Genomic DNA, 22208 nt, shown 5'->3' on the forward strand with positions numbered 1-22208 from the left:
AATGGGCGTGGCTTGTCCCTTAAAGGGACAGGAAAGCACAACATTCCCAGGTCTTCCTTATAATAAAAAGCACACACGTCAAGGAAGCAGAAAAGGAAGGGCCCAAGATGGCAGTGGGCAGGTCAGAGGTAATGGGAGTGGGCGTGGCTTGTCCCTTAGAGCGACAGGAAAGCACAACATGCACTACTGTGATTTCACACTAGCCAGGACTCTGGTAGTTAGATTTTGAGTCTACCCATGTACCACTTACCTGTAACTGAGGTTGAAGATGAATGCTGCCCTCAGAGAGTTCCTGGGGTAGTTGTGAAGCCTTGCTTCAGTTACAGATCCTCTAATCTTATCTCAGAAAGAAAGAGAGAAGTAAACCTCAGGTTTCAGCAGGCAGCCTCAGATTACATCCCACCCATCTTACCCTCAGGCAGCACATCAAGCCAACAAAGAGATGTTTGGCAGAACAGAGATGACTGGCAAGGTGACCTATCTGAAGGGTCAGGCACTTGGTTTGGTTTTGTGTCAACTTGACTCAAGCTGTAGACTCATCAGAGAAAGGCACCTCATCTGAGGAAAGGCCTCCTTGAGATCCACCTGTAAGGCATTTTCTCATTTAGTGATTTGTGGGGGAGGTGCCATCCCTGGACAACTGGTTCTGGATTCTATAAAAAGGTTAGCTGAGCAAGCCAGGGAAGCAAGCCAATAAGCACCCCCCCCATGTCCTCTTCATCAGTTCCTGCCTTCAGGATCCTGCCCTGTTTGAGTTCCTGTCCTGACTTCCTTCAGTGATGAACAGCAATGCTGAAGTGGAACCCTTTCCTCCCCAACTCGCTTTTTGGTCCTGGTGTTTTATCACAGCAATAGAAAGGGGTATTGCTCTGGCCGACCTGTCCATGTTTTAGGGAGAATTGTGGAAGGATTTTGGAACTTAGGGCTAGGAAAGCCATTCTGTGGGGACTTGGAAGATAAGAATATTGAGAGAAGTGCAGAAGATGGGGGCCTGGTTTGTAAAGTTTCATAGGGACTATTAAAGACTATCAGGGCCATTTATTATTTTGAATTAAGATCCTTTGGTTCTTGATAGCTGAGGCTGAAGAATCAACTGATTAACAAGATATCAGAACTACCAAAGAAAAAATTTTGCTTTGTTTGGATACTTGATGCTGGTCAGCAAGAGCTAAGAAATTAAGTCATTAAGAAGAGACCAGCATCATTGAGGTGAATATTCTGGGAAGTGTTTCCTGAGAGCACAGAGAATCTGTGTTCCAGAGGCAGCCACGGTTGTACCTCGTGCTGGCAGCTGGACTTGGTAATGTATAAGGTTCACTTAGTTGATTCTGGATTTGAAGGCATGAAGGGGTTGAAAGATCTCCGAGGCAGGGAGACTCACTCAAGTCTCAGGACAACACAACCTCCTTGCTGCAATCACACGAGGTTTATTGACAGGACAGGGGCCAGTGCACTGGGGCCGAAACTCATTTCCCATGCCAGAGTAGAGAGTTCGACCTTAGTAGCTGGGAGAAGGGGTATTTAAGGGAAGAAACCACAACCCAGTAATCCAAAGGGGGTAGGGAGGGCGTCAAAGGGGGAAGGGAGGGCGTCATTGGAAAATTCCAAAAATACCAGTGATCATTGAAAATTCCGAAAATACCAGTGATAATCACTAGGGGGTAACTCCCTGTTTCTCAAGATTACAATCTAACTTTATCTTCAGCTAGTTCCTGAAACAGTCACTGAACTGGTTAATCTAGATTTCTGATTCTTCTCTCCCTGCTTAGATTTTTTTTAAACTTATTTATTTATTTAACTTTATATGTTCGTTGGTGTGAAGGTGTCAGATCTCGTGGAACTACATTTTCAGACAGTTGTGAGCTGCCATGTGGGTGCGGGGAATCGAACCCGGGTCCTCTGAAAGAGCAGTCAGTGCTCTCAACCGCTGAGCCATCTTTCCAGCCCCGCCTGCTTAGATTTTTGACTCTATTTTTTTCTGCGGGGGGGGGGGGGTGTCTGGGTTTATCCAGGTCTTTCAGGGTCATAGAAAGAAAGCAGCTGAGGCTTTGCGCTATGATAGACCAGGGAAAGCCTTTAGTAAAGGTACAGCCTTGGTGGCAGTTGAAGACCCATTGCTGAAGGGGTCGTGCAAAGAGATTGAGACCTGGCACCACCATAAGGAGAGCCTATGAGAGGCTACTGGTGAAAGTACAGTCCAGTTGCAGTGAGGGACCTCAACGTTTTGGAGATGCCAGTACCATGGGGTGACCACCACCAACAGCAGCAGCAATAGGATGGAAGCCAGCTGAGCCTAAAAGATAAGCTGTGTGTACTGCACAAGGTGGAGCTGGAGAAGCAACCCAAGCCCTTTGGAGAAATCCAGAAGATTGCGAGTGGATCCCAGACACTGGACAGTTGGCATTTTGTTTGCTTTGATTGTGACTGCCCTGATTCTTCCTCTTGAAGTAAAAACATATTTACTGGAGCCCATAGTTGAGTGACTTAAATTTTAAAAGACTTTGACTATTTGAAAGGAACTAAAATTTTTTATGTTTGAATTTGTAAAGACTGTGGACTTTTAAAATTATTTAAGATCAATTAAGTAAGAAAGAATTGTGGCTTAGTAGTGATGTGTTTATGTGTCAGATTAACAAGAGGTCAATTGTACAGGCTGGTCTTGTGTATCAATTTGTCACAAACTGCAGAATCATAAGAAGATGGAGCCTCAGCTAAGGAAATGCCTCTTTGAGATCCAGCTGTAAAGTATTTTTCAGTGGCGCCATCCCTGGGCTGCTGGTCCTGAAGTCTATAAAAAGGTGGACTGAGCAAGCCATGGGAAGCAAGCCAGTAAGCAGCTCCTCTCAATAGCTTCTGCATCAGCTCCCGCCTCTGTGTTCTTGCCCGGTTTGAGTTCCTGTCCTGACTTCCTTCAGTGATGAACAGCAACGGATTTTTATATATATGGTGATTTGTTGCAGCAGCAGAAACCCTAACTAACACAGTTGGTAAAAGGGAAGGGAAACAGGACCAGGAATACAAAGATCTATGAACAGAAAGTTAGAGTACACATCATCCATCTGTTCTCAGTCTGAACAGAATTGCTTAGGGTAGCACATAGTCCTAGTGACTTAGGATCTCATTAACAGGGTAGAGAAGCTGAGTGGTTATGATGGCTTTCTACCCACTCATACAGAGGACTCAAGCACCTGGGTTCCTCACAGTTGCCTCTAACTCCAACTCTGGGAATCTGACACCTTCTGGTCTCCACAAGCACTGCAATAAAACTGTGCACATACACACATAATTTTAAAATCCTTAAGAGACCATTATAAATAACCAGATGCCATGAAAATCAACGGGGAAATGGCGAACACATCCATAAACAGTGCCTAAGAAAAAAACAAAAAGAACACACATCCTCCCCTAAGCTATTGTTTAGATACAAATTTAAGGCAGCATTCCAAGCAGAATTAAATATACTCATGAGCGTTTGAGGATATAAAAAAGAAAAAAATTGGAAAGTTAAGAACAAAAATGGAAAATGTCATTGAACTCATAAAATGGAAAAGAACAACAATCATTTTATAAATGAGCAGCATATTACTAGGTGGTTAAAGGGTATTACTTTCAAATAAACGTTCAGAAAGAGACATTAAAGAAAGGCAAAAAAGTGAAAGTGAAATGAAGAAATAAAAGGGTTAGAGATAAATAGGGGAAGTGGAAAGCTGGCCCCAAAAGAGCAGAGTTTATATATTGAGCTCTTGAAGAACAGAGAAAGTAGTGGGATAGAATGAACTTACAAATATTGAAGTTCAATACACTTTTTATAACACACAAAAATATCTTGAAGTATATTTGTGAAGATCTACTAATTAGGTACCTGAAATAATCTCAGTGATCAACTCTGAGATCTAATAGTCAAATTTAGATTCAGAAAAATAAAACTTTTCAGGATTGTATTTAAAAAAAGATAAAGGAATTTTAAAGGGCACATATTTGGATAGTTATCAGACCTCCCCCCCAAATATTAATGCAAAGTAATAATGTAGCAACAAACAGAAACTTAGATGAGAAAATTAAAAATGCAATAGAGAAGAACTTAGAAGTTAATGGTAAGTTAGTGGGAATGAAATAAAGAACAAAAAGAAAGGAGTGGCTTATGTTTAAGTCCTTGAAGAGCAACAGTGCAAACCATTGACAGAACTAAGTTTTAGAATTGTAATCCAAATAGTTTATGGCAATAAAGTGAAGATTTTAGAGTAAAAAAAAACTGATAAATTAGTAAGTTGTCATATAAAAATCTGAAGGGCCAGCCTGGGGAAACGGCTCAATTGGTAAAGTGCTTGCTCCACAGGCATGAGGACCTGCAGATCGCCAGCCCCAGTAGAAAGCCAGGAGGGGTGGCTCGTGCCTGTAGCCCAACTAGGGGCAGGCAGCTAATATAACTGGATTTGTGAGCTCTTGGTTCAGTGAGAGACCTGCCACAAAAGCTCAGGTGGAGAGGGATTGAGGAAGACACCCAGTTTAGCATTGGCCTCTTGCTTTCATGTGTGCATGCATGCACAAGCTGGCAGGTGTGCGTGCGTACACACCCACAGTAGCATACCTAAGAACTCTAGAGTTGGTAATAAATAACTCAGTATCAAACATGTCAGATAGGGTAGCGTGATATGACATTCATATTAAGAGGCTTCTCATGTACAAGCAGTAGCCAGTGGGAGACTGTATTTTGATTGCAAACCCCCATTTAATATAGCATAAAAATATAGGATGCTTAGAATAAACTTAAGAAATGTTTAAAAGTTATACAAAGAAAAATCAAAACATTCTGAAGTTGATAGACGCAAACCAGGATTGATTCTAGCACTAGAGCTGACTAAACACAAGGTGAACTCAGAAGTATAGTGTTATCTCATTTCTATTTTATTAAATAAAACTTGCCTGAAGTTCAGAGAGTAAAACAGCCACACTGGTCAGCCTTAGAGATCAGACAGTGATAACACACACCTTTAATCCCAGCAGCCACACCAGTTGCCAGAGAAGCCAGGCGGTGTATGCCTGTCCCAGCCCTGGAGAGAATTACAAGACTGGAGGAGACAGCTCTCACTCTCAGTCTCATCCTGAGATTCCTGGAGGCAGGATCACCGTTTCGGACTGAGATAGAGGAAAGAGCCAGTGGCTGACTGTTTTATTTTTCTGACCTTCGGGTTGAACCCTGATTTCTCTCTCTGAGTTTTTATTAATTGTGCATCACAAAATTATGTCAGAAAACATGTTGTATCTGGGGCAGTTTTAGTAATACATGCAAAATGAGAGTAACGAATTATTCCCAATAGAATAAAAATAAATTCCTGTAAATTGTAATTAGCACAAAGTAAAAAAATTGAGTAAATAAGTAAGAATTCTCCTTACAGTTGAATTCCAAATGACAAACTATAAGTAAAAGGAGTCACACAGAGTTTGGCTAACATTACTGAAAAAAAAATTCTTAAAAGATAATAAGATTGTCTTTTAATTCTTAAAAGATAATAAACAAGAGCCAACAGCATGATGACCTGAGTTGGTACCTGGGACTCAAATAGCAAGACAGCAAAAGCAATCCCTGCAAACAGTGTTCTGATTCTACATGCATAGGACAGAAAGTATCAATACACATAATGATGAATAAATAAATAAAATTTGAGAAGTGTGTTGATAAATGGGATATTGACATTCTTAAATGATCTCCCCACAAATTTATTGGCTACAAAGTGGAGAAAATGGAAGTTTAATTGACTATAATTGGTAATACCAAATAATCTGAGTGAATGTTGACGGTAGTTAAGACGTTGGCTATGTTCCGTCTAATATGGTGCATGGAGAGTGGTATAGCCGCTGGTCTCTACCAGAAATGCACAGTCTCGTTCTTGTAGTGATAAACCATGGAGGAGTACTGTCATGAGCCACCTTTTTGGGGTGACTTCAGCTGCAGTCCTAGCCACAGCAGGTTTGTACATTCCAGGGTAGGGGTGTGAAGATTGGAAAAGTTAGCTCGGTGGAACAGACGTAAGAAAGAATCAGAGAGACATAGGATAGTATCAGGATAGCAACTCGAAGAATACCGAATGCTGAATTTTGAGTTCTGAGTTCACTCGTGTTTAATTTTCCATATGCTTTTATCCCCCAGTACAAAACTGGGAAGAGGGAAAAGACAGCTTTAACATGACACCAAGGACAACCAGAACAGTTATTGCCCCAATACTTGAGACATCACGTCATTAATTCTTGAGAAAAGCATTCTGTTGTTTAGACAGTGAACCCACCCTAGACCAAGTATCCAGAAGGCAGCCACTCCCTAGGTCAAACATCTTATTTCAAAAGAAGGAGCAGAAGTATGCTTGAATTCTCTGACCTTTGGTCAGGGTGGAGTGGCTACCTCTCTGGCCATCTTAATATCCAAAACAGCAAGTAACCACACCCTAGGTCAGGGTGTGTACAGACTCTCTGACCTTCAGACAAGGTGGACTAGGCTCACATTTTGGGGCTCCCACAGAATATCATTCTACACAATCTATCCTAGTGATGATAAGCTATGGAGCAGCCTGTATGGAGTACCATTTTACACAGCCGGACTCTACTGATGAGGGACCGTGGAGCAGCCCAAACATAGTAACACTCTATACAACCTCATTCCAGTGATGACGAACAAGGAATAATATTCTTGTCTTAGTTACTTTTCTATTGCTGTGCCAAGATACCATGATCAAGGGAAATCTGTCATAGCACCGAGCCCTGCTCTTCTACAGAAACAGGATGGCTGTAGAATTTTAGAGTATATGAGAGCTTCTGAAAAATCAAACAAGACTGCATAGGACCAAGCAAAGAGCATGTGCCAAGGCAGAGGAATGAAGCAGTAGCTCTGGAGGCAGGAAGTGGCTTTCTGCTAAGAAGAGGTGTTGTGTGAAGGGGATTCTAAGAATTGATTTGGAAGTATGTGCACACAGGGTCCTGCTAGACCCCAGCAGTTGAGAGAAAGGGGCTCATGGAAATATCCTCTGGAAAGGGTTTTGATTACTATTCTAACATCGGGATCGTGGAGAACTGCGTCAGGGATAATGATCTGTTGAGATTGATGAAATTTCTGTCAGTGCCACTCATCACTGTTTGAAACACTGCCAAAAGGTTTGCATTTCTCAGCTCTGGTTCTGTCTCCTGTGAAATATGAGGGGTAGCTGGGATAATGAGATCATCTACGGCGATGGAAAAGAGGAGTGTGCTCTGCCTCCTTAAGCACCTGATAAATGAAAACACTGATAGCATTGTATCACCTTCTTTTTAATTAGATGGCTATGTCCTGAGGGGACTTCATGGCTGAAACATCACTTAGCACATAACCTTTCTTTGCTTTTGTGATATCGTATGTGAATATACAGAAATTGGTTAAGTTGGAAGCTTTAGAATAGTCACCACATCATTGTGGCTTGAAGACATAGCTCATCCCTCAGGTTGAAGATGGGGGAGAGCCGTGCAGCTGGTCATTAAATCAGCTACTCTCCATACTGGAGGGTTTTGATTTCCATATTGAAAGTAGTTGTTCCTTGTGGAGGAAGAATGGCACCTAGACCGTTAAATCGATTCAGTTTGGCTTCCGCTAAAATATTCAAATTGAAGAAAGACTCTTTTAGAGAATGGCTATTGCATGTAATTTTCCTGAGGTCATGATAAAAATAAAAAGTCAGTTCACATGTTTGGAGATAGTATGGTTGTGCTCTGTGTAGTTCAGAACCGTCCTTTGGAGCTAACCCCATAATTCCAGCTAACTTAGCTTCATTTCTTGGAGGAGTGTGGTACAAGGTTTTTGCCACTCTTAATTTTCTGTAGAGAGTGTAGAGTTCCATAAAAGCTGGCAATTTGAAGGCAACGAGAAGTCCTTGGAAATAACTGTCTTCCTCTTGTTGGGATGCCAAGGGCTTTCACCATCACTTGCAGCTTTCTAGATGAGCACTGATGTGCCAGGGTTTAAAAGGCATCGTTTCCTCTCTTTGTGGTCTAAAACTATGCAAATACTCACAAATTCATTCCCTCTCCAGGCTTTTATGTGTCTTTAACTGCACATTTCCTAGAGAATTGTATTTTAATAGTTATCGGATGGTTTCCCAGTTGACCCCATTCCATAGTATTTTAGGGGCAATAAAAATTCAATTCTCACATTTTAATTTATTCTATTCTACACAGAGGAAGTTCTTAACTGATATATTTAAGGTTATAGGAATAGGACCTAAAAATAAAAGAATTCTAGTAATGAAACTGGTTTTCTTCCTTGTTAAGACATTTTCTACTCTGTGGCACATAGCTATAATTTCCAATGACTGTTTATGGTCTCTACGGCCCATCTCAACCCTCTTCTACCCCCATGCCCTCTATTTTCTTTAAATGCCAACAGAGTGCATGGTTTTCTTTAATGGAAACTATTCTTTTTTGAGGAAGTTGCTTTTCCTCAGATAAGTAATGTAGTGTTCTCGTTCTCTCTCTCTCTCTCTCTCTCTCTCTCTCTCTCTCTCTCTCTCTCTCTCTCTCTCTCTCTCTGTGCGTGTGTGTGTGTGTGTGTTGCATGGTATGTATGCAGAACTGGAGTGTTAAATTAGCACGCGAAAGCTTAGAGTGACAGTACTAGGGAGGGCTCCTAATAGAAGACTTCTTTTTTAAAAAATCCAAGATAAAAAGTAACTATACCTAACATTATATAGTCTCCCTTTTAAAATTCTTCTTTCTCAACATATGTTAAAATGGTCCAGAACCCATGTTGAATGTTTAAACCAAGATGAATTTTTAAGTAATATTTTTATTAATTATCTGAAAATTTGATGCAATTTTGATTCTAATCATGCTCACTTCTCCACCTTCTTTCAGACCAACTGTCACCTCCCAACCCATCCAACTTTGTGTTCTCATCCTCATACCCTCCTGCCTCTTAACCCAAGGATTCCAATTTGTGTTTCCCAGATACTCTTGGAAGGGGCTGCCCTGCAACATGGCTAGCCTACCACAGATCACACCACTAAAGAAAACTGAGTGTCCCTCTCTGAATAGCTGTCAAATGCCAGTAACTCCTCAGCTAGGGGTGGGACATTATACCCACCTGTCCCCTTCATGCTGGGATTTTTTTTTTCTGACTTGAGCTTGCAAAAGCCTGATAGGTGTTGTCACAATGGCTGTGAGTTCATGTGTTCACCTGCCCCACTATGTCTGGAAAGCATTTTTTTCTTATAGACATCCACCACCCCCATCTCTTACAGTCTCTCTGTCTCTCTTTCATGATGATCCCTGAGCCTGGAAGAAGAGGTGTGATTTGGATGTCTTATTTAGGGTTTGACACTTCTCTATGTATCAAACAAAGATGTTTTGCACCATGAGAATGGGGTGTTTCCTTATAGCAGATTCCCACGGTGGGCAGGTAGAGTTGTCCCCAGACTTCCTTGGTAACTCTGTGCTCTGAGTGCTCCCATGCCCAGTTGTTCACCTCCATAGTCTGATGTCTTTTGAGTCAGAAAGGCTACTTATGAGAACAGAGCTATGACACATTGCCTTTCTTTTTGGATGATTTGGAACCTCATTGCTGCAAGGATCCTCTCCATATGCCTGCTGAATTGAATTCCTGGAAGCCAGGACTTTCTGTTCCTTTTACTAAACCCAGCTTCCACCTTTGCCTGCTTGTGTAACTTCTGGATTTTCTGAGCGATCAATGGACTTTGCTGCATTTTGTCTCTGCAGCCTGAGATTCCTGAATGCATCTGCAAACAAACTGGAAACTCTGCCTCCAGCCACACTATCTGAGGAGACATGCAGTATCTTACAGGAGTTGTACTTGACAAACAACAGCCTCACCGATAAGTGTGTGCCCTTGTTAACAGGGCACCCACATCTGAAGATCCTGCACATGGCCTATAACCGGCTCCAGAGCTTCCCAGCAAGGTAACAGAGTTGTACACTGATGTTCTTACATCTCTATCCACAGGAGGGGAGAACCCCTGAGGAAGCTTTACCTTTACCTTTCATTGTCTTGAGCTCAAGGTAATGTACGTATGTCTTTGCTCTTCCTCGTTTATAGTCATCTTGTATGTATGCCGAATCAGTGAGCATTCTGTTAGAACAACTGTATTGGCTTTTCTAGTACGAATACTCAAACAACTAGAATGTTCTTAAGGTTTTCAAATAAGATAGGATCTTAATAGTTTTTTCATTGCTTCTCTTTAGCTAGTCAGTTTTATTTGATAAACAAAAAGCAAAAATACTAATGTGTTTAAGGGTTGGAATGTGGGGGACTGGAGAGATGGTAACTTGCTCTCACAGAGGGTTCAGGTTTCCAGCACCTACATGATGGCTCAGAACCATCCATAACTCCAGTCCCAGAGGATCCAGCACCCTCTTCTGACCTTCACAGGCACCATACATGTGGTGCACACATATATATGCTGGCAAATGTTCTTACACATAAAATAAATATAAATTAATAAATTACTTTTAAAAAGAGTTGACAATCAAATCTTACCAAGTAATATTATTCTGCTGGATATTGTAATCAGTACTTTTAAGAATACATTTCTCTAGAGTGACAAAGGAAAGCTTAGAGAGAGAGAGAGAGAGAGAGAGAGAGAGAGAGAGAGAGAGAGAGAGAGAGAGCACGCAGCGGAGATGGGAGGGAGACACAGTAGTTAGGATTGCTTACTTCTCTTTCAGAAGACCCAAGTTTTATTCTCAGTGACCTAAGTCTGACTCAACCATCTGCACCTCCAATTCTAGGATATCTAACCCCCTCTTCTGTTCTCCCCACACACAAGACACATAAACAAACAGTAAAAATTTTAAAATTGTTTTAAGTTGGTCCATATTTAATACTTAATGCAAACTCTCCTGTTGTAGCATTTTAGTAATAACTTGAGACTATCTTGAACTGTACTTACTCAATTTTATATAATATTTATTATAACAATGCATTTGTAGCCTTTATTTTATGACATTTTTGAACACATAGTGAATACTACCTACGATTAAATTATTTGTTCATTTTCATGGAAGGAAAAAGTTGGCATGTAAACCAGGAAGCCATTTTTTATTCATGCCTGGTTTGAGGGAATGGCCCACTGGGTAAAGTACTTGCAACACAAGCATGAGGACCCCAGTTTCAATGCTCAGTGCTCACAGAGAAGCACGCATGCTAACATGTGCTGTAACCCCAACTTCGGAAGACGGACAGGTCTCAGAGTCCGCTCACTGAACGGCAAACTTAGCCAGTTGGTGATCTCCATGATCAAGTAAAAAATCCTCATGACTTTTTGTTTCCTTCATAGTAGACCACTAACCAGTGACTGTGTCAGAAGCTACAGTGCAGAGGGCTTGAGGAAGACATCCAGCCAGGCTTCTGATGTGGGAATGATTTCTTATTAATAAAGAAACTGCCTAGGCCCATTTCATAGGCCAACCCTTAGGTAGGCAGAGAAAACAGAACAGGATGCTGGGAGAAAGAAGCTGAGTCAGTGAGTCGCCATGGTTCTCCCACGCCAGACAGACGCAGGTTAAGATCATTCCTGGTAAGCCAGCTCATGGACCACAAAGAATAATAGAAATGGGTTAGATCAATATGTAAGAGCTAGCCAATAAGAGGCTGGAACTAATGGGTCAGGCAGTGATTAAAAGAATACAGTTTCCGTGTAATTATTTCGGGGCATAAGCTAAGCTAGCCGTATGGGCAGCCGGGTGCCGGGGATGCAACTCCGCCGCTCTTATTTCAACAGAGTGGCGCCCAGACGTGTGGACAACTGAATCCACTGAAAGCCTGAGAGAGCTTGGGAAAGAGTAAAGCATGTTTTCTTGGTAGCAGCCATTACGTCCATCCTGGGTCGGAGCTTCATCGCAGACGCCTCAGAGAGACATGATGCTCTACTCTTGCGGGAGAGGCGAGAGCTCTGCTCTCTGAGGCACACGCGATGAAGCTCCGACCCAGGATGGACGTAGGCTAGAATCTTCCTGGTAAGCGCACCTTGGGGTGCGACACACATGATTGGAAATGGGTTAGTCCAGGTGCGAGAGTTAGCCGAGAAAAGGGCTAGAGCTAAAGAGCCAAGCAGTGTTTAAAAGAATACAGTGTCTGTGTAATTATTTCGGGGCATAAGCTAGCCGGAGGCAGCCAGGGTGCTGGGGACTCAGCCCCACCGCTCCCATTACTACAGGCTTCCACTCACTACCACACACACACACACAAAACCGTTAAAAAAAAACCCAAAACCCAAGATGGTATAGCATTGCAGAGAGCCCAGGGTTCTATCTTTAGTGCTACAAACAAAGAGGAGCAGGGTGGGGAGGAAGAAAACAAAAAGACAAAAACAGAGTGGTGACTTGTACGGACATAGAAATGGCTTGGCACTAAAGAATGACCCAAAGAAGACTCAGTTTGGGGTGGCATGCTGTCTGACTTTGTAGAATCTCGTACACTGAACATGCCAAGAGGATTTACTCTATTACACTGATATTTTTCTTACAAGTTAGGACTTGGAACACACACCTAAACAGCACAAAAACAAACACTAACCTTCTGGTGTTCTGCTGGTCGGTGCAGATCAGCAAAGGCACCAGATCAAAATTGAGATATGATTAATAAAAAATCAGAGACAGATATTCAGAATTATTTAATCTAAAACCAAAAAAAGCAAAGCGGCCAGCCACTGGCTGTTACCTCAACCTCAGTCTGAAAATGGTGATCCTGCCTCCAGGAATCTCAGAATGAGAGTGAGACTGAGAGCTGACTCCTCCCACTTTATTTTTTTATTTTATTTATTTATTTTTATTTTTTTAATTTATTTATTTATTAAAGATTTCTGCCTCCTCCCTGCCACCGCCTCCCATTTCCCTCCCCCTCCCGCGATCAAGTCCCCCTCCCTCCTCAGCCCAAAGAGCAATCAGGGTTCCTTGCCCTGTGGGAAGTCTAAGGACCACCCACTTCCGTCCAGGTCTAGTAAGGTGAGCATCCAAACTGCCTAGGCTCCCACAAAGCCAGTATGTGGAGTAGGATCAGAAACCCATTGCCATGTTCTTGAGTTCTCAGTAGTCCTCATTGTCTGCTATGTTCAGCGAGTCCGGTTTTATCCCATGCTTTTTCAGACCCAGGCCAGCTGGCCTTGGTGGGTTCCCAATAGAACATCCCCATTGTCTCAGTGTATTGGTGCACCCCTCGCGGTCCTGAGTTCCTTGCTAGTGCTCTCTCTCCATCTGCTCCTGATTTGGACCTTGAGATTTCAGTCCGGTGCTCCAGTGTGGGTCTCTGTCTCTGTCTCCTTTCATAGCCTGATGAAAGTTAATATTCAGGAGGGTGCCTATATGTTTTTCTTTGGGTTCACCTTCTTATTTAGCTTCTCTAGGATCACGAATTATAGGCTCAATATCCTTTATTTATGGCTAGAAACTAAATATGAGTGAGTATATCCCATGTTCCTCTTATGGGTCTGGCTTACCTCACTCAGGATAGTGTTTTCTATTTCTGTTCATTTGTATGCAAAATTAAAAAAGTCCTTGTTTTTTACTGCTGAGTAGTACTCTAATATGTATATATTTACCATACTTTCTTCATCCATTCTTCCATTGAAGGGCATCTCGGTTGTTTCCAGGTTCTGGCTATTACAGCAATACCACTCTTGGGAATATACCCAAGAGATGTCCTATCATACAACAAAAGTATATGCTCAACTATGTTCATAGCAGCATTGTTTGTAATATCCTCCCACTTTATAATCCTCTCCAGTTCTGGGATTAAGGGTTTGCACCACTACCGCCTGATTTCTATGGCAAGCTAATGTGGCTACTGGAATTAAAGGTGTGTGTCATTGCTGCCTGTAAGGCTGGCCAGTGTGCCTATTTTTTTTTTCTGATCTTCAGGCAAGCTTTATTTATTAAAATACAAATGAAATGTGCTGTACAAAATAACATTCCTTCTGCTTTTCAGTCCGTTGAAGCTTTTGCAGAAGGAAAGGAGATCCATGTATGTGCTGACTTTAGATATTGCTTTAGTTTCTGGTAATGTCGTTTTCATTTCCATTACCCCCTCATTTGCTGTTGATGGTTAAACTGTTACTTCTATGCATTTTTGCACTTTACAGTGGAATACAAAGATAGTAATGTGCCTAAAGGGGCTTCTCTTGTCTGATTTTTGATGGTATCTATGTAATTTCTTTGTGAAAACTGATCATTGACTCTGAGACTGTGCCTCTATTTACCCATGCCAGGTGTCAGTCACCAATCTGAAGTATACAAAAGATTTTTATGTACTTGGTAAACTTAATATTGCTATGATTTCCCTCTCATAGGGTTCTGTCTCCTTTAGAGTAGACCCCTAACCAGACAATGGTGAACATATCTCAGCAGTCAAGCCATTGCCGGGTCACCTTCTTTCTATGCTGAGAAATTAAAACTTTTCCTTTCTTGGGCTTAATTTACATACCGTTCATCATTCTTCTTGCCTCATTACCCATTGATTTCTTCATATTTCTTTCCTAATGTAAAGAACAGCATATTAAAATGATACGTGATTTCCAGCTGTCTTCATACTCTATATTTTTTGTAATATGACTACATTAGCCTGGTGGATGTGTTTGATGATATCAAAGATATGATTTCATAAGGGAACTTAGTCATTATATCTGAGGCCTATGCCTCTATTGAGACCAGAAAAACAGTCTTTAACAATCGAGACTTTGCATAGCAAAGGCATTTTCTAAATGTATTGGAACAAGTAGAATCATGTGTAGAAAACAATGCCAGGAACTGTAAGGAACTCATAAGTTTTCTCCCATTCCTTAGTCACTTTTCACCAGGGTGGTAGATGGATCTAAGGAGTGGATGTTGCCATGGGGAAGAATTTGTTCTGTCCTCCAGATTGACAGAGAAAGCATGGCACTCCGATTCTTGAAGTATTCCCTAGTTGCTTAATTTAATTGTTTAAATTACAGTTGTTTGAAAAAATTATTTTAATATAAAATGCTAAATTGCATTAAAACCTGTTACTAAAGCAAGGTTGAGGTGATTTACATAGATGATGAAGTCATCTTGACTTTAGGCTCTCCAGAACAGGAGGTGAATTGTGTTGTATACAAACATGACCTCCTCTGCTCCAGCACTTTGTAATTGTCAGTGGGTGCTGGGTCTGAGGACAGGCATAGCCAATAGGAGCTTTGTAGTTTTCTCTGTATCTGCTTTAGTACTTATCTTCAACACAAAGAAGTCATACTTTCAGCCTCAGCTCAAAGCAGTTGCCATGATTAATGTTAGGTTTTTTTTTTAATTTAAGTAGGATTTCCACTGGAATTCAGACTAAACTACATAGCAAAAAAAAAAAAAATTAAGAAGAAAAGAACCTCCATTTTCCTTCTTGTTGTCAGTTGAAGAGTTGAACTTAAGTTTTTGTTCTGTGAGAGGAAAGGAAGTGATAAAACATTTCTCTACTCAAAAGCAACAATGAAAATGTTGGACTGGAGAGATGGCTCAGAGGTTAAGAGCATTGCCTGCTCTTCCAAAGGTCCTGAGTTCAATTCCCGGCAACCATATTGTGGTTCACAACCATTTGTAATGGGGTCTGCAAGCATACATGGAAGGAATGCTGTATACATAATAAATAAATAAATATTTTTTAAAGATTTATTTATTTATTATGTATACAGTATTCTGTCTGCCACCAGATCTCATTACAGATGGTTGTGAGCCACCATGCGGTTGCTGGGAATTGGACTCAGGACCTTTGGAAGAGCAGGCAGTGCTCTTAACCACTGAGCCATCTCTCCAGCCCATAAATAAATATTTTTAAAAAAATGAAAAATGTTTACAAAAATGACTATTGTAAGTGAATCTTTAAAGTCATGAGTTCTTTTTATCATTGTGTCTGTCCATTTAAACTGCCTTATAGTGAATTGATAATTCTTCCCTCCATTTCTCTTAGTAAAATGGCAAAACTGGAGGAACTTGAAGAACTTGATATCAGTGGGAATAAACTGAAAGCCATCCCAACAACGATCCTGAATTGCAGGCGCATGCACACAGTGATTGCCCACTCCAACTGTATTGAAGTCTTTCCTGAAGTCATGCAGCTCCCAGAAGTCAAGGTTTGTGGGTGATTGTGGATGCCAGGCTCCAAGTCAGCAAAGAATTGGCTTCCCAAACGTGGGACTGTGCTGTAGTGGCTGTCTTGTACACCATGCAGGGTTGCACGCCAGCATGGAGACTCAACATTTATCCTGTTTCTGCTTAATTTCTGTGCCTGGCTTAATATAATGCACCTCTTAGGCATAGCTATTTCCTCTTTGGTGCGGCGGTTTTGTTTGTTTGTGTGCTTGCATAGCTAAATTGTGTGAAGTCTTAATTTTCTTTCTTGCTTATGATAATTTTATTTATTTATTTTAATTTACCTATCATAATTTTATTTATTTACTTAATTTATTTTTACAACCCAATCCAAGTTCCCCCTCCTTCCTCTACTCACATCCCCCCTCCCCTACATGCACCGTGTGTAGGCTGAGCAAGGTGTCTGTCCATAGAGAACGGGCTCCACAAAGTCAGTTCGTGCACTAGTGTTAGATCCCGGTCCACTGCCAGTGGCCCCACCATTGTCATCTGCCTTCAGGGGGCCTAGTTTGGGACAGCTGATTCTGTGGGTTTCCTCATCATGGCCTTGACCCCTTTGTTTATATTATCACTCCATCCTCTCTTCAGTTGTAGTCCAGGAGTTTGGCCCAGTGGTTACTTGTGGATCTCTGGATCTGCCTCAGTCAGTTTCTGGATAAGGAATCTATGTCAATTAAGGTAGTTCTCAGTATGATTACAGGGGAAGATCAGTTCAAGCACTCTCTCCACTATTGCTTAGATTCTTAGCCGTGGTCATCTTTGTGGATTCTTGGGAATTTCCCTAGTGCTGAGTTTCATGTAACCCCAGAAAGGCTCCTGCAATCAAGATATCTCTTTCCTTGCTCTCTCTCTCCTTTTCTGTCCTTCTCCCAACTCAGCCTTCCAGAGCCCTCCTGTTTTCCTTCCCGTTCTCCCCGCCACCTCCACTTCATTACCCCCTCCCACCATGCTCCCAATTTACTCAGGAGATCTTGTCTAATTTGCCTTCCCAGGGGGGTCCATATATGTCTTTCTTCGGGTCCTAGTTTCTCTGGGGTTGTGGACTGGTTGTCCTTTGCTTTATGGCTGATACTCTCTTAGAGTAGTGCATACTATATTTGTCTTTCTGCGTCTAGGTTACCTTACTCGTGATAGTTTTTTCCAGTTCCATCCATTTGCCTGCAAGTTTCAAGATGTCTTTTTTTTTTTTTTTGGTTGTTTTGTTTTGTTTATTGCTGAATAGTATTTCATTGTGTAAATGTACCACATTTTCTTTGTTCATTCTTTGGTTGAAGGATATCTAGGCTGTTTCCAGGTTCTGGCTATTACAAATAATACTGCTGTGAACATTGTTGAACACATGTTCTTGTGGTGTGAGTGTATCTCCTTTGGGTATATGCCCACTAGTGATATTGCTGGGTCTTGAGGTAAACTGATTCCTCGTTTTCTGAGAAGCTGCCATACTGATTTCCGGTGGCTGTAAAATGGAATGTTCCCCTTACTCCACATCCTCTCCAGCGTAAACTGTCAACAATGTTTTTTGTCTTAACCTTCTGATCAATGCAAGATGATATGTCAAAGTTGTTTAGATTTGCATTTCTCTGATGGCTAAGGATGTTGAGCATTTCCTTACATGTCTTTCAGTTTTTTGAGATTCTTCTGTTGAGAATTCTCTGTTTAGATCTGTACCCCATGTTTTAATTGGATTATTTAGTAGTTTGATGTTTAGTTTTCTGAGTTCTTCGTATATTTTGGAAATCAGCCCTCTGGCCGATGTGGGGTTGGTGAAGATCTTTTCCCATTCTGTAGGCTGCAATTTTGTCTTGTTGACTGTGTCCTTTCCTTTGCAGAAGCTTCTCAGTTTCAGGAGGTCACATTTATTATTTTTGCTCTCAGTGTCTGTGCTACTGGGCTTCTACTTAGGAAGTGTTCTCTTGTGCTGCTGGCAGGTGGTTTCTTGGCCCTCTCGAAATCCTGGTTTTCATTACTCCTACCTTAGTTATTTTTAGCGGCTGTGGTAATACTCTGACAGAAGTAGCTCAAGGGAGAAAAGATTTATTTTAGCTCACAATTCAAGATACCATTCATCCTGGGGAAGAAGCCAGAGCAGCGGGGCTTGGAGCTGCTGCCTGGTCATACTGTCCCCACAGCCGGCAGAGAGGGATGACACATGCCTCCGCAGAACTCACTCTCTCTGTTCTTGCAGTTTAGGTGAGTCCGCCTACAAGTAAGATGGGGTCTTTTAACATCACTTAATTTAATTAAGATATTCCCCACAGTTCTGCCTAGAGGCCTGGCTCACTGGTAATTCTAGACTCTGTCAGATTGTCAGTTGACACTAACCGTCATGCCTTAGCCCCTGTAGAGGTGAGAAGAGAAGGAATTAGAAATGGACATTTAAAATGCTCAGATTTTCACTATATGGTCTCACAGAGTGAAAAACTAATCCTATTCTAGGTTTTTCCTTGGACTTAGGGATTCTGGACTCAGTACTTTCTGTTTCTATGGAGCTCCTTCTTTTTCTGCTATTCTCTCTAACATAGTTATGCCTCCGTTTAAAAGTCTGTTCACTTTTTTCCTGGTGGGGATTGTTTCTTAAAAATAAGGTGCATTCTGTGCACACCAGTGAAGGCTAGAGAGGGTGCTGGATCTCCTTGAACTGGAGGTTGTGAGCTTCTTTGTGGGTGCTGAACACCAAACTCTGGTCCTCTGCAAGAGTAGCCAGTGTTCTTAGCTGCTGAACCATTTCTGCAGCCCTGAGCTCCCTTTTAAACGTTTGCTTCTGGTGCTGTTTTCAAATTAGTTTCTTTTGGTTCTTTGTCTTATGATGTAGCATTTCCCATATCTAGCTCCCCCATTACAAACAGATACAGTAATTATTGGTTTTTCAGGAGGCTGATAACTGGAGTTCAAGTAATAGCAAGTGTTCTTTATGTTTCCAAATTGCTGTTGGGAAAAATAGGGTTTTATACCTGTACACACACACACACACACATGCGCGCGCGCGTGCACGCACGCACATGTATGCATGTATGCACATATATGGCATATTCATACATTTAAAATTTCCAAAAGAAAATTCCTGATTCCAAATGATTAATAAACCCTTAAAAGTCTTCACTGCAGATGAGCCCTGTAGCCTATTTTAAAACTTGGTTTATTGATATGGTGTGTGTATAATGTATGTTTGGGCACGTGTACACTATGGTATGCTGGAGGCCAGAGGACAACGTGTGTGGAGTTTTTCTCTTCTACATTTACATGGGTTGTAGAGACAGAACTCAGGATAAGCTCATGTTTTATTCAGCTACATTTCTCCAGTGTCCATGACTTCCAGTCTTCAGAAGCAAGAGTCTAGTCACAGCTTCCTTGGTGCCATTGGGTGTTTTCCCCTTCTGTTTTTTTTTTTAAGACATAGTCTCATTTGTCCCAGGCTGGCCTTTAACTCCCTTATGTATCCAGCCAGTTTCCTGTCACCTAGTGAGAGAAGCATGGCCCATATCACAACATAAGTAGGGTTTAGACCTGGGCCTGGGTCCATGCCTAGGCCATTGGTGGCTGACATCTCAAGAAACAGAGCTGGTACTCCGTTCTTCCCTTTGGGGTCCCTGAGCTGCATAGAGGCCGCAGAGTAATGTAGTCACTTTCTGTAATATTTGTGGGAATTTATTCTACACAAGTGAAATGGGTTTTTGCCAATGGGACTTGGTCAGTACAGCTTGTATGTGGGATTTCAGCACCACATCTTCAGATCCTGTATGTAACATGAGATTCTGCTTGTTGGGGTTTCTGTCCTGCCTGGTTCCCATAGCTGTTTAACCCCAAAATCACAAAGAGATCTCTATAAGTTATAAAGCTGATTGGCCCATTAGCTCAGGCTACTTATTAGCTCTTGTAGCTTATATTAACCCATTATTTGGTTCTATTTTTGCCACATGGCTTAGTACCTTTTTCATCTGGAAAGATCACATCCTGCTTCCTCGGTGGTCTGCACAGGACTGGGGGGAATCAACTTCCCCATTCCCAGAATTCTCCTGTTCTCTTTGCATCATTTCTATTTCCTGTCTGGTTTTCCCGCCTATACTTCCTGCCTGACCAATCAGCGCTTATTTAAAACATTATTAACAGAATACAGACAATTCTCCCGCACCACCTGTGTGTCAGGTCTCATGGTTTGTGATGCTTCTTGGCTTATGACTCTTGAATGTGGCTTCCTGCATTCTCTTCGTAAGTTACTCTGACATGCTGTAAGCTCATCCCCAAGCGATGGACTCTAGATTATTTTTAATCAGTGGCTTTAAAAAGCTGTAAATAGATAGACTTTCCTCTTAATATAGATCAGCTCTTAATCAGCAAGGGAGGAATACAACCTCAGAACCAGCAGTGTGGTTCGGCCTGGCTCAGCTATGCCCAGCAAGCCTGTAAGATGTTCTTGTCACTAGTGTTCAGTTAAAAGGTGTGCTTCATTGTGAAGATCTCCAGAATGTGGTGAGAAGGCTGGGTTAAGTGGCCAGAACACGAGGTGATGGAAAGAAAGCAGCTGGGTAAAGGTGCAAGGGGTAGAGTAGTTGGGCTCATGGATTTGAAGTCAGGTCAGCTTCTGTGATGCACATATAGCAGCAGGGACAGAAACCAGCATCCGAGTCCTGGAGTCAGATTCAGCAATAGGCATTTAGGAAATGCTCTGAAAACCAGGGACTCTGATGTCAGCTCTCATTTGGGGCAGAGCATCTTCAAAGGGCCCAGAAGAAGCAGCAAGCAGAAGAGAAGGCCATTAAAGCCACTTTTTTTCTGGCCTCCACAGGAACAGACCGGCAGTGAGCTCGGCTTACGCATTCTCTTACGCATTCTCTCGCCTATAAAATTATGGCACTCTGGCTGTCTGCATTTCCATCTGTTTTTAAACTCTAGTTTCTCCAGATGCTTCTGAATTCAAGACTATGTCCTTTTTTACAAGACCATGTCTCACCTTACAGAGCAGATGAGAATGGGGCCAGTGTTAGCTCCTGTCCTTACTCAGCGGCTGCTTACAGATGCCCTTGTACAAAGTGATGCACTGTGATTGGTCCTCAGACGCAGCCCTGAGATGACCTCCTTTGCCTGAGGGTGAGGGCAGTGTGATTCTACTCTGAGGAATGTGGAAGTCAGCATGGGGTGTCCTCGTAACTTCTCTTTAGGTCTTTTCAGCCAAAAATCTCATGCTTGCTTTGCATTTTATTATTTTTTATACCGTTTTGCTTTTCTTCACTGTGAAAATCTTGGGTCTTCTTTATAGTGTAACCGAAGCTATAGAAACATGTGCCAGGCACCCTATAGCAGACCACTCAGGTGGTACAGTGGGTTTTCTGCCCACTGGTTCCTGTTCTGGCCAGTTCTTCCTCCCAAGGACCGGCTAGTATCACTCCCTGGATCACTAAGCAATCTTCCAGGGTTGATTTTGCCTTCTGTGTTCTTGCATTATTAATCATTTCCTACATTGCTGGTGCAAGTTCAATGGATGAATTTTTAATTAAATGTTTTCATATGATATATTTTGATTATGCATTCCCAGTTTCTCCCAGTTCTACTCCTCTACTTAGCTAGCTTTATTCTCTCACTCTCTTTCAAACAAAAAATAAAAAATAAGAAACAAAGAGACAACAAAGAAGCAAATAATGAAAAATCCCATAAGAACAAAAATTAAAACAGGCAAAAGACCAGTAAGACAAAAAAATGCCACAACAAAGCAAAACTACCACTGAGCTTGTTTTTGAAGGCCAGCTACCTCTGGGCACATGGCCTTCCCTGGAGGGTGGTTAATATACTCTGGACAGTCCATTAGAGAAAGTGGATGTTTCCTTTGACAACAGGTGTATCACTTGCAAGCAGCTTCCTGGGTGGCAGTGGGACCTGATGTCCACTTCTCCCTATCAGTACTGGGATCCCATCTGGTTTCAACCTGTACCGGTCTTGTGCCTGACGCCACAGTCTCTGTGAGTTCATATGTTATCAGTCATGTTGGGTCTGAAAGACAGTTTCCTTGGAGTTATCTGTCTACTCTGGCCCTTACAGTCTCTCCACCTACTGTTCTGCATAATCCCTGAGCCCTGAGGTGAAGGATTTGATGA

The 22208-nt window shown here is 41.9% G+C and overlaps 1 protein-coding gene across 1 annotated transcript in view; it reads left to right on the top strand.

Moving 5' to 3' along the window:
- The window catches only part of Phlpp1 (PH domain and leucine rich repeat protein phosphatase 1), a 213939-nt gene that overhangs the window by 165298 nt on the left and 26433 nt on the right, over window positions 1–22208 (top strand). The window contains exons 12-13 of the mRNA XM_005348305.3: window positions 9733–9933; window positions 15941–16103. Coding sequence (XP_005348362.2) covers window positions 9733–9933; window positions 15941–16103 — 364 coding nt within the window. The remainder of the gene's footprint in view (window positions 1–9732; window positions 9934–15940; window positions 16104–22208) is intronic.

Source organism: Microtus ochrogaster, chromosome 6 (assembly GCF_000317375.1).
Source record: "Microtus ochrogaster isolate Prairie Vole_2 chromosome 6, MicOch1.0, whole genome shotgun sequence".
Lineage (NCBI taxonomy): Eukaryota > Metazoa > Chordata > Mammalia > Rodentia > Cricetidae > Microtus > Microtus ochrogaster.